Source organism: Falco cherrug, chromosome 1, assembly GCF_023634085.1.
Source record: "Falco cherrug isolate bFalChe1 chromosome 1, bFalChe1.pri, whole genome shotgun sequence".
In the NCBI taxonomy this organism is placed as follows: Eukaryota; Metazoa; Chordata; class Aves; order Falconiformes; family Falconidae; genus Falco; species Falco cherrug.
In genome coordinates, this window is record NC_073697.1 from 70835830 (window position 1) to 70849039 (window position 13210).

The 13210-nt window shown below is 40.2% G+C and overlaps 1 protein-coding gene across 6 annotated transcripts in view; it reads right to left on the reverse strand.

The window, feature by feature from the left end:
* BANK1 (B cell scaffold protein with ankyrin repeats 1) overlaps nt 1–13210 on the reverse strand; it is a 167067-nt gene that overhangs the window by 26582 nt on the left and 127275 nt on the right. For all 6 annotated transcript variants that reach the window (XM_055720306.1, XM_055720274.1, XM_055720291.1 and 3 more), the window contains 2 exons: nt 2950–3046; nt 1085–1390 (listed from right to left, as the gene is read on the reverse strand). In XM_055720306.1, the coding sequence (XP_055576281.1) occupies nt 1085–1390; nt 2950–3046 (403 nt within the window). The remainder of the gene's footprint in view (nt 1–1084; nt 1391–2949; nt 3047–13210) is intronic.

Consider the following 13210-nt stretch of genomic DNA (forward strand, 5'->3'; position numbering starts at 1 on the left):
CTTTCACAGCAGAAAACAGGACAAAACCCTACCTATAGCAGGCTATAAGGCTAGAAAGCTATTTTGATCTACTTATGTAAACTTCAAAGTGCTTGGTGATGTAATTTACGACTTTAATAGGTTATGCCACATTTAAAAACAGAGTTAACTGTAACAAGCAGTGGAGAAACTGAGAAGCAATTTGTGTGCACACTTATCAGTAGTGTCCGTGACAAATAAGCTGGGTTTTTTCACCCTATGTGACTATTTAAGTCTGGTATTTAAGCTCAAATTCTTTTGCATACTTTTCTCAATAAGAAAAAATTATAATCATCCTTTCTGAAACAGATACAAATAGTATTTTGGGCTTTTCATCACTTGAATCAAACTACAATACTAAGAGGTTTTTACTCTGGGGCAGAAGCACTTTAAACAAAAAGGAAAGAAAAAAAAAGGGCAAAGCATTTTATTACAGGTCACATTTTCTCTCTCACTTTTCATTCTGCAACACAATATAGCCTCTTATTTCTAACCATAACATAGGCTAAAATGTATTAAAATACTATAAAATACTATGTTACCTCTCTCTGCACAGTCCTTTTCTATTAATTCCACCTATGAAATTCCAAGCTGTATTAAATCAAATGTGTTTAATACTTTTAACATGGTGAATCTCTCCATACAGTCACTTTCTATTAATTCTACCTATGAAATTCCAAGCTGTATTAAATCAAGATAATATTTAATATTTTTAAAGGGTAAATGCTTGAGTTAACTTGACAAAAATACAAGCTCAATCTTTGTTTCAAGCCTCTCTTGTAAATCCAATGCATCATGTATTATTTGGCAGCTCTCTGAGATGTGCAGTATGGCAAAAACCTGAAACCTGAACCCAGCAGTCCATATCACAGTATAAGCTGACATACCTGGTCATGAAGATCTTGATGTGGCAAAGTTCATGTGCACATGCTTGCTTTGCAAATTTAGGACCATACTGCCCAGCTACCACTGCTAGAAGAAGTAATCAAACATAATCTCTACAGCAGCACCTAGTCTACACTTGCACATGTTTGTACCTGGGGTTATTTTCCTCCCAAGATCATACCTTGTGCTAAATTGTGCAGATCGTCCTGTCTTAGGATGCCAGGTAGATTTTGAGGGGGAGGAGGGGGTGGCCCCTTACAGGAAAAACAGCCTCTTCTGTTCTCTTTGAGGTCATCAGGTATGCTGGCATACAAATTGTCAGGACTGTTGTGAAAGCTGTATGAATCTTCCTCTTCTTGATCTTCATGTTCTGTCTCCTTTCTGCTGTCTTCTACATCATCTTTCTTTCCCTCATCCATCTCAGCTTCTTGTTGGCACCTTGATCCAAGTCCACATTGATCTCCTGGGTTCTGCGTGGCTTTTAATGCTAAAGAATGCATTTTATTTCATTTAAAATTTGCCACCTGGAAACATTTCCTGTTTAAAGGATTCCCACAGAAGCAACACAATGGCTTAATAAAACTTTTATGAACTGATACAGTAGGAAAGCTGTCAAATACATACTGTCAGTGAATAGCTCTTTAAATATTTACCAAATCAACAGTGGAAGTTTTTATTGTATCTTGCTACTCTGATACCATCCTTGTGCATGCAATGCTAAACTTTTCTAGAGCTGCTGTCAGAATGAAATCACACACAATTACCTTGCCTCCATGACTTGTATTACTTGACTTTCAGTGCAGCACAGAGCAACACTTAGTAAAATAAAGCTGTAGCTCAGGCAGCTGTGTAACTTGTTTTCGTACAATGGGTTTTGGGTGCTTATTTGAATCTTTTTAAAATGAAAAAAAAAACAACCCAGAAATGTTGTCCCTGGGAGACACGGCTGTATGCTTGTGGAAATGGAACTCTTTTGTCTTCAGTGGCCTGCAGACTGCAGAACAAGAATATAGTGGAGGGATGTGAAAGCGCACATTTTAGTCAGTATGTACAGCATCGAGATTTGGGTAGTCAGCCTCAGTAACATAACAGAGTAAACTATCCAAGTCCATCAGCAGACTCACAGTCAATGCATAGCAGGTAACACAAACCCCTTGAATTAGGTTTCTACCCTGAGTTACCCTTTGGTGACGCCTTGCTTTCGCCACTGATTCAAATGGCAGGTTAGGGCATTTAGCTGGCAAACATGGCCAGCTGTTCCAGTCCACAAGTCCGTGTTCTTCTTCCATGTGCCCATCCTGACGTGTTCCCATGTACAGCATGACAGAAACAGCGAAAATGTGATCGGGGCTAACCAGGTTTCTAGCTCTCATTCTCACAGTGTCTATCATCTACCCAGATGTGCTAAAGCAACCAGATTAAATTTAGCAAATAAGAAATATCCTTTTCATACAGAATATGAGACAGTTGAGAAAACAGAATTGTCAACAAACAGGTAAGATACAAATAGGATAAAGTTTAGCTTTATTGATCCATGATACTGCAAAACATATGCAAAATACACACCACCAGTAAATGCAAACCAGAAATTTTGTTTGCACTTTTCAAGGGGAATGTGCATGGTCACACAGATTGTCAACAAGACATGCTTAGATGTATGAACATCAAGCTGCAAAATGTCTACTATCTGTGTCTTCAGGACTTGGCTGCCGCTGTAGGCAGAGTCTCCCCTTATATGAAGGCTGTTCTCTGAAAACTTGGAGAATTTATCTGTTTTATAGATTCAGAGCAGAGATCACAGATTTCCAGAATTTACCAGGAGGGGTGGTTGCAGTGAGGTCTGTTTTACTGGGTGGTGACTGTTACCATGACTGCGTCCCTCACCTGCCTTCCCCCTTTTCCTAGGATATCTGCCCTCCCTGGAAGTTGCAGTAACATGTGGAAACCGAAAGTATTAAAATAATTTGCCCCCTCTGTTTGTCCATAATCCCACTCAATACAGCGCATGCTCTGTTACTGATAAAGCTGTCTAACAACATCACTTACTCACAGCTCGTTGGGTTTCTGAGGCTAACATAAGCATGTAAGTGTCATCTTCTTCTGCTTCCTTCTTGCAATTGGTGAAGTTATCTGCTGTGTTAATCTTGAAAGAAAAATAAAGGAGAACAGTTGTTTTGGTGATATCATCTCCTACCTTCACATTCTGCTATCAATATAATATTCAGCATTCTACTAAGGGAGAAGTGGAGACAGAAATATCATGCATTTGCAACTATGTAGTGGCATAAGTACTATAGGCAAAAGGAATGCATATATCTGGGCACATATAAAGGACATAAGGTTCTGCCATGAAGTGATATCCAAATTTGCACAGCAAGGACTGAGGCTAATTGGTCTTTCCTTAGCACTGTGCTGGGCTGTCCAGACAGTCCCCAGCTCTGCTCCCAGCAGTGAAGCACTCATAGGTAGTGACAAAGACCAGTAAACCAGGAAGTCTATAGGACATTACTGAATAGCTCAAGGGTGCACAGCATCCAAGAAATCTGTGGAGAGCCCATTACATTCCCATAGCCTAGTGGTTAGTACCAAAAGCCGCACGTGCATGAAACAGACAGAAACAGGACTGCAAAGCATGCTGACAGTTCTACCTCAGTGCCCAAATGTGGCAAAGTGTTGGGTTTTGTTCCTCTAGAAAGCTATTATGTTCACACAGCACTATTCAAAATTAACCTCAGGAGGTCAGAACAACAGTTCTCGAAAACGTTATCAATGTATTTCTTCACACAGAAGAGGTACAAACTTCTGCTCACCCATAGCCACTAAGAGCAAACCTGTAACATAACTACACACAGTTCTGTTGTCTTAAAATATACAACACACTTGTTAATTGCTGATTTTCAGAAACAACTGGAATTTCAAAAGGTGCCCTTTTTTTCCCCCCCAAGGAGTCCAGCAGGACCTTGATTCCCATGTAAGTGTAATACACAATGGAGCCCTCAATAATTATTCAGGAATTTTAAATCACAAAACGTTAACTCTGGAGTTTTGAATACACCAACCCCAAAGCAGGCAGAGAAACAGCATGGTCCACACATGATCCAGAGTGCAAGATGAATTACAAGCAGATTCATTCACTGTCAATTCATTCATTCACTGTCAATACAGACAGTGAAGTCAAGAGAAGAAACTGATGAACAGAAACTGCTTTCCAAGAGCTTGTCCAAGACTCTCAAGAAGTTTGTTCCTAATATCCTGCTGTCTCCTGGCATCCACAGCCACTGCCTCAGGGACAGAGTTTTCACTGTGTGAAAGGGGAAAAAGTTTGGAGAAATGGTGTTTTTTTCTGGGGAACTGAGAATGCCTTCTTCCCTGCTGCTCTTGTACACAGTCATCTCATGAATACCAGCCTTAAGACAGTGCAGCCATCAGTCTGTGCATCAGGTGCCTCCCTGGCCCACTTTAGCGCTGTTTTAAGAATATGCCTGGATCTCCACAAGGCTATACCTGCCTCCAACAACGAAGTATTAATCTCGGTCTTCTACACCATATAATGTGCAAATCAGTGCACACAAACAGAACTCTGTTTTGCCTGAACTTCCCCATCGTTTGTCTTGTTCCTCTACACTTCACAGAAATATGATACCTCTTCAAAGCCCTGAAGTCAGAGCTTTCCAGAATATTTATTTTCAGAAGATTTAGGCCTGCATGTGCTAAATGTAATTGCATAGTTGAGGCAAAAAAAAGGTCTTCTGATAAGTTCTGCATTTCTCCTGTGAACAGAGGATGTGTGCAGAAGAAATCAAACAAGCAGAGCTCTAGATCTATTAAGTTCTTCTGCTATTACAGTTGAGTACCATGAAATTCTTTTATCTTTGCAAACATGAAGTACACATGGATATATAGTTCATAGAATGAGGTAAAAAGGGCAAGTCAAGGAAACAAATGGCACTTTCTGATTTTCTTCTTTGGCATAGATATTTCTCAGCTGATGGAAACCTGGTGACTTGCAGGAAAACAACAGAATAGATATGATTAATATACATCTTTGAAACCTCAGTGTGTCAGAATATTGAAGGTCAGCCTTCCTGCCCTGCTAGCTTACAGTGGCTCCACTGATAATGCTGTATCTTAGGGAATTCAGGATGCAGTTCAGAAGTTTAGCCGCTGACGACATTTCCTAAAAGTCTCCTGGACCTGGGAAACACAGAAAAAACTGAAAAGATGGAAACAGACTTTAACTAAATATGTTTGCACTAGAAAAAGATTCTGTATAATGCACAAATTATTGATAAAAGCCTCCTCTGATACTGGGCATAAAGACATCATGCAGCTGAAAATGGTGCAGCACCTCCAAAGGCAGTGGAGAGTGTCCTTATTTAAGAATGCAAAGCAACATAGCTAAATCACAATAATCCTATGGCTCGGCTTGGAAACCTTGCCATGATGTCCTGAATGAATGCCTATTACTTTTAGGTTCTTTGATTTACACTTGGATTTCTTATTGATGTCAAGTCACCTTCCACAGGAAGAACTAGCTTTATGGGAAACGGGTATTACAAAAAAAGGTATTAAAAAGTTGTTGCTGTCAGCACAGAGCCGCTCACAACAGACTGCTGAAAAGGGCTCTGAAGGTCTGAAACTCTAGCTTTCTAGTTAGCAATAAAATTTCCTTAACTCAAGATGCCACAGGAATGCTGGAATGAATTGAAAGTCCTCTGAGAGGCTGATGATGTTTCACGTCCTAAGACTAAATGCCACCTCTCAACATCAAAACTTAATTTTCTTTCAGTTATGTATTTTAACTGTCTTTCAAAAAGGCCAAGTTTTTTAATAGCTTCAGAACTGTCCCTCTTATACAAAGCCTGAATTGATTTACCTCAGTTATTTACTCAAGAATGCCATTAGCAAAATTATTATAACCATCTTGTCAGCATTTTTTGCAACGCTTTTCTGAAAAGCTATCCTTTTTAAGACATGTTTTCTAAAGATTTCTTCCTTCTTATGCAAAGGATTTCTTACCCCTCAAAAATATTTCTCTCCAGTGAATATGTACTGCGAGGGAATCCTCCCCCTGGCAAGGGCCCACACCATTGTGTATAGAGAGGAGTGAAACATGAGAGAATTCAGAGGAATCTAACCCAACAGTGACATTGTATCAAGTTATGGCAAGAGTGAGAAGCACCTTCACTTATAAACAGTAGTTCACAGGTAAATACATCAATCACAGCTCACATTAGCCTTTATGTATAAGATATAAGTGGATATATAGAAAAAATATATCCATACCTTATATTCCTAGAAAAGAAGTAACACAGAACTCCTTACAGTACATTGCTGAACAGCTTCAAAATCAGATCTTCATGCTTAAAATTGGGCACGGGACAATGCTTAGGGTAATAATTCATTAATTCATGTGATTCGTATGTGCTTGATTCCATTGCTTTTTCCAATTGTCTCCTTATCAGTTGTCCTTTTCTTCCAGAAAATCGGCCCTTTAATAAGTTGGAAGGCAACTGTGTGTATATCTATCTACCTACCTATCGATCTATCTGTCCATCTCTTTTACACTGAATAATTACATCACTCGTGAGTATACGTTCAGACTCACATCTCTATTTCCTCTTACTGTACTGGTATTTCTTAAATTGTAATTTGGGAATTCATGCTTTCTCCTACATCCTCAGTTTTTCGGCATTGCAGCAACTAGGAAAACTGCTAGAGAAAATCCTCACCATTGCTTGTAAAATTCTTATGGATCCTTTTGACAAGACATTCTTTTTAGTTACAGCTGAATTAAAAAATAATTATTAGCCCATGGAAGTTAGTTCCCTGACGTGATGCAGGGTAGCTCATAGAAGTGCACTAGAATATTTAAGTTGTTGTATGGACTAACAAAGAGTTGCTTGTTTAGGCTTAAATATCAAGCACACCATTAAAATGCTGACATGGACTCAACAGTTTTGTGTCTCTGTCTTGACAAATCTGTCATCCCTTCTGTTCATTATTCTCTCATTTCTTGTAGACTTTGTATTCTCAAGTCACAGCTCTGTGCTGTCTGGCATTCAGTGTTGCTGCACCTGAGAGCTCAAATGCCACCTTGGCAAACCCCTTAAATCTGGACAAGGCACATTACTGCAGAACCACTTACAACGCTAAATGAAATGTGTATTCTGTGGGGCTCTGCAGTGAATCTTTTCATTAAACACCGGAACTGCAGACAATTTTCTTCTCTACAAGTCAGTCAGACTCTGCCAGGCCTACCAGGATATACTTTGCTGCATTCTCTCCACATATCTTCTTCTTCAGGATGAAATGATGTTTTTGCATCCTGTGTAAAAGATGCGTGAAAAACACCATGTTTTCCTTCCTCGAGACAAGATTTTCTTTCCTGAAAGTCAGTGCATTACTGCCTGAGCTAGGTGATCCTCTCCTCCTTTTCAGTACAAATTATCTTCCTTGTAGGCAGTATCTCAAGCAGGAGAGCACAAAAAAGGCAGCTCCCTGCAGCCAGTCTTGCAAAGCCCATAATTTATAGGATTGCCACAGGCCACATCTAAATTTTAATTCTAATCTTTATTTCTAATTCAACTTTCACACCTCAGTCAGTCCATCTGCCTACCGGTTTTCTTCATTAAGCCTTTTTCTGAGAGAAGCAAGACTTCAAACACTAGATTAAACTGAAGGTGCTGCCTTCAATTTTTAAGACAAAGACTATCTGATCTTCTTCTGGACTCTAGGACATTTCCAGCTGCCTGCTGGATAGCATTTCAGCCTTGCTGTCAGATATCTCAAAAATATTATCCAGTCACACTAAGGCTTGTTCTTCCAGAGCTGAGACAGATCTGTCTGCTTGATTTGTTTGTAACACGTCACCACAACAGTCCTTCTTATTCCACTCCCAACATTCAAAGTCTGCAACTCTGCCAAGAGGAGCATTGCTCATTCATGTGTGTCCTGCTACTCTGTAGCTCAGCATTTCAGATCAGAGGACCACCTCGGTATGGCTGTCCTCCAAGTGCAGCTTGGGGCATCTTCTTCTGACTATTAAGCAACAAGATGACATTGCCAGTCACCTGGAGTTGAACCTGTGTCAAACACCAGGAGTGAAACAGTTTCCATTGTGTGGCTTCCTTGAGGTGCACCAGTCTGAAAGACTCCACAGCTGCCCTCTCCCTCTGCTGATCTGGAGCCCTGATTTTCCTGGGTCTCTGAGAAACAAGTTGCCACGTGCTGGTCAAGGCTATCACCATCTATATGGACTTGCTAGAAAGGCTGTGAGAGCATGGATAGCTCAGATGCAAGTACAGTGGTGCTTTTAAAATTATCTGATAGCAACTATGCAGGTACATGGACGCCTGTGTCTTTGGGGTCAGTGCATCCTAAAGAAACTATCACCATTTTCTCTAAATACTATTATAAAAGAAAACCAAGTAGACATGGACTCATTTGCACTTATATTTTCAGTGGTTTTTCTCTCTTTTTTTCTCTTCAGTGCAGGCCTCAATACTGCATACAGTCCTTTCTTAAAAGTAAAGCCAACAGTTTTGAAAACCTGGAAGTAGATGAGAACTACGAACATCTCAAAACTTCATGTAACTGGGTAAGAGTATGCCCACCCATAAATCACCACACTGGATTGTAGAGCTGGAAGGAATACTGAAAAATCTATTATCTAAATTGCTAACAGGGTATTGAATAGCACTGGAACGAGGATGACTCTAATCAATAAGCCCTTCCATTCTGACAATGAATTGCTGAAAACTAGCCTTATAAAACATTTCTTATTACTTCTGATTACTCTTGTTAGCTGCATTTCATTGTGTGCCTTGGTCTTTCTCATAAAGTCCTTAAGTGCCTGTGCTACACTACTGGGAATCCTAGTAACCTGCTACAGTTTCTACTTCCTAAGGACTTCATTCTCCTGTTGGGGTTGTTCTCTTACTTACTGTACTTCCATTCTTTTCTCCTCAGTGAGGTAAGTTCGCAATTAGAAATGCTTTTTTTGAAATCTACCACTATTATGTTGTTATTTCTCGTTCTCATTACAGAAACACTGTATTGTATATGATATTGTATACAATAACGTATCTTAGATTCCTCTTGCCAACATTACTCTCTCTGGACACCCTCAATGACTTTCTCTTCTTTGTTTACAAAGGAAAGAGTCCTCTAGCTACCTCCTTCACCTTAAACATCAAAACCTTACCAATGCACTTAAAAACTTGCTGGATAATGTCTCCTGCCATACTGCTTTCCAGGCAGGTGTTGGTGATCTGGGTCTCAGAACAAGCCCACACATTGCTGTTACACAAACACTGCACTTTTTCCTGTTTACCCTTGACTGTGTTTCCTGAACAAGCTATGCTCTTTCATATAAAACATGTAAATTATTCCATCAGCTATCTCTTATATGAATTAATTCCAAGTTTGGTCACATAAAAGAACTGTATCCTTATCTTAACTTCTGTATCTTTTGAATTTTTATACAATTGCCTAAGTTTTTGGAGCACGGGCCTACTTTTTCTCTTCCTTTGGCTAAAAAACCCCTCCAAATGAAACTGTAAACAAACTTCTGCCTTCCCAGTTGGCAGACAGCAATACAAATCACTACAGATCAGCATTTAAGATTCTAGGAAAGGGAGATAGCACAAGCAACCTAAGCCTCAATTTGAGATCAACAAGCCCTAATATCATAAGTAGTTCTCTACTCCAATAGAGAAGGATGGGTTTTCATCTATTCAATTCAAAGCAATGGTATGGATATCAAAAGAAGATATGCTGGCTTCTTTCTGAAAAAGTATGCTGGATTCTTCTAAAAAAGGTCAACTTGTTAAAAAAAACCCAAACAACCATCCCCACCCCACCCCTGTTTCTACATCTTCTCTACTGCAAAGTGGAAAGTCTCTTCCAGATAATTTAAAAAGAAAACTATGAACCTGTTGTTTGTTTGTTTTTTTTAAGTGACATAAATTTTCAGTAATTTCATGGACTTTTCCATGTGACTTCCTGACGTAATAGAAAACTTATTGATCTCTTCACAAACTGTAGAACTGAAAATGAGATTTGCCTCTATTAAAAAAAAAAACAAACAAAACAAAAAACCAAACCTCATAGAAAACACTCATCTGGTCTTCCCACAAAATCCACTTTCACGTATGCTGTATAGATGTAGAAACAGATTAAGTATCATTCAAAACACCACCACACTTCACATTCTATGCCCTATGTTGGCATTTCTGATCTCGGGAGCAGAAAATATTTCCTCAAATGATTCTATTAGTTCATGTTTCATTACTGAATTATTTGTTGGCTTTGACCCTAACATGCTCATTTGGAAACTCAGCTCTCTTCCTTACCCAGCATTAAAGCATCAACATGATATATTTCCTACCCCTACACTGCTTCCAAGTGAATTCTGCACAGCCATCATTGTCTGCATTTTAATGTTAGCTGGTTTTGGGTGGGTGACACATCCACATTTTATTTAGAAAGGACTTAAATTCTGCAAAAGCAGGACTAGATTCCAACTCTCTTAAGTCCTACGAGAAGCACAATTTTAACACTAACTTTATGCGGTCCTTTAGGGTAGTTTCTGACGGACAAGCATTTCCACTTTGGTGCCCACGAAGACAACCTTAACTTCCAGTAAGAACTGATGTTGGGAGATGAGAGGAGAGAGCCTTTCCCAAAAGAAGGGGCTGTCCTTCTGGCCTACACTATGCCATCTGCTCCCAGAAAGCAGTAGCAACAATAAAACACTGCTTTCTTCTGTTACTAGATACCCAGGGACATGTTTGGCAGACTGTTTCTTTCCATGGGAGGTGAACTGTGCGGGCTAAACCAAGAGATCTGTCCTGTAGCCCAAGCAGGGTGCTGGTGCCTCTCAGGGGATGGAGTCCTCTCCTGTGCTCTGCAGGCTTTATCAACCAAAGGGCTTCAGTGCATTTCTGACTGATGTGGATACAGATCTCACCAGGCAGGGATTACAGAGGTTTGCATTGCTTAACAGACCACAACCACAGCTATAGCATCTTTTCACTGGGAGTGAACTTAAACACAGGTGAAAATGGTATAGAAATAGGGTAAATTATCTCAGAACCTCAAGAGAGAAGAAAGTGTTTTCCTTAGCTGGATGTTTCCTCCATTTCCCTGTCACAGGCATACAAGACTTGCTTTCTAAAGTATTTGTTCTTGCTTTCAGAGAAACTGGATGGAAACACAGTGGATGGACTTTTTTTCCAGCCCCAGGTGATCTGCTCAGACCACTCCTCAGACCTGCCAGCACTGTCTGCTTAGACTCTAGATGCAGCAACCAAAGTAGAAGGGACCTCAAATATACTGCCATTTGGCATCCATCTTGACAGTTATTGCTCCTTTTGTCTGACCCTTGCCATGGTCTACCCTGTGCTATACCCTTTGCCACTGGGCCTGCCCCAGCTTTCCAGAATGCAAAGGCGAAAACTAGATATGGTCCAGGAAATATCTGCCATTTGCACCCTCAGTACTTCATGAAAAGCTAGCAAACAATTTGGCAAACACTTTCCTTCATTCAGTTCCACCCACACCCCTGAGCTACAGCCTAGTGACAAGCCATTCTGGTTATAAAAATTTTTCTAACTCTCAAGTCTGCATTAATGTTACTAATATTCACATATTCTACAATGTAAAATATTCATCAAAGTATTGGAAGTGTTTAAGTATTTATTACTCATTTTTCCTAGGGCCTTGTATGAGCACCTGGAGAAATGACTGAAGAAGCCAGCTTCATAAAATTGATTGCATGCATGAGGACAGATCCAACATTGCTGTTCATTAGCTTTATTAATGTTAAGCACTTTTACTACCCTATTACCTTGCTTGATAACTCATGCTTGCAAAAAAAACCAGATGAGAAAACACAGATTTCTCTAAAGCATGAGCACAGTGAAACATTCAATACAATGTTATAAGCAAAGACAAAAAACACTTGGGAACCTAACCTAGTTTTAAAGCTGGGCAGGTGGAAAGCAAGGGGGGGGGTTTGCTGCACATGTTCTGCCATGAAATGCTGAAAGAGAAAGCAGTTTAAAGCAGTGTGGGCTGAGTAGCTTGGGGGCTGGATCCAGCCCTTGAAACACTTAAACCTGGCCTCCTGACCTAAGCAAGACTTGCCTTAGAGAAAGCCAAGAACAGCATATATTATCCGGCCAGCCAAAACTGCTGCCTTCTACTGCTTGCTCCCCATTTGCCAGAGCAAGCTGTGTGACGTGCAATGCACTCTGCCTTCTCAAAAAGCATGGCTGAGCCACAGCCAATGTACTGCGTGCTGCTGTGCGAGGTGGGCCTTCAGCTTCCTCCTTCTCAGCTTCACCAGAGACAAGAGAGCCTGCGTGCTGCAGTGCCTGCTCTACACCGCATCTTTGACTCATACACATCTCAGGCTGTGCCCAGGAGCTGCATGTGCAGCACGGTTGAGCCAGACAGATCAGCACATCCAACACCCAGAAATGAGTTAGAAGACCCTTCTCTAACTGTTTACAGAAAAAGTGCAGGGCCTAAAAAGTTCCTAGGATTTTTCTCACTGATGCTGTTCAGTGTTTTCCATGATTTCCTTTCAGTTTTCCATGCCTTATTGAGGCCTTATGATACCAATACAAGATGACAGCATCCACAGCACCATTAACATCCATTAGCAAGCTGAGTGAGAAGCAACTGACCCAAACCTGTGTGCCACACAAGTTGGACCACAAAAAAAAAAAAAAAAAAAGGGTATTTAAGATCAGTAACTGTATTTTTGAATAAAGCTGCTCATTCTATGAACAAAAGGCAATGATTGCTCCATTACTCAAAATGACTTCTCAGAGTAGCAAGCTATCACAATCTACCACAAACCTCATGCCTTTTTAGTTTCTCATGCAGCTGCTTACACCATGTGGCTTTTTATCAGATGTCTGGATGTAATAGATGCAGCAATGTTTTCAGTTCTTAAGTATATGACCCCTACCCCTGTTACAACTAACTCCTAACACTTGGAAGTATTCAAGGTCAGGCTGGACAAGGCTTTGAACAACCTGGTCTACTGCAAGTTGTCCCTGCCCATGGCAGGGGGGTTGGATTAAACGATCCTTAAATTTCCCTTCTGATCCAAACCATTTTCTAATTCTTCCTCAGCAATACACATGATTTTCTTTCAAAGGCACATTCCTGTTGTGTAAAACTGCATCATCATCTTTCCCAGAGCACAGATTTCTTTTTTGGGTCATAGGTGTGTATAATTGCTTTATTTCTCTTTATAGATTTCAGTTTAACTGACCGGTTTCTGCTTTGT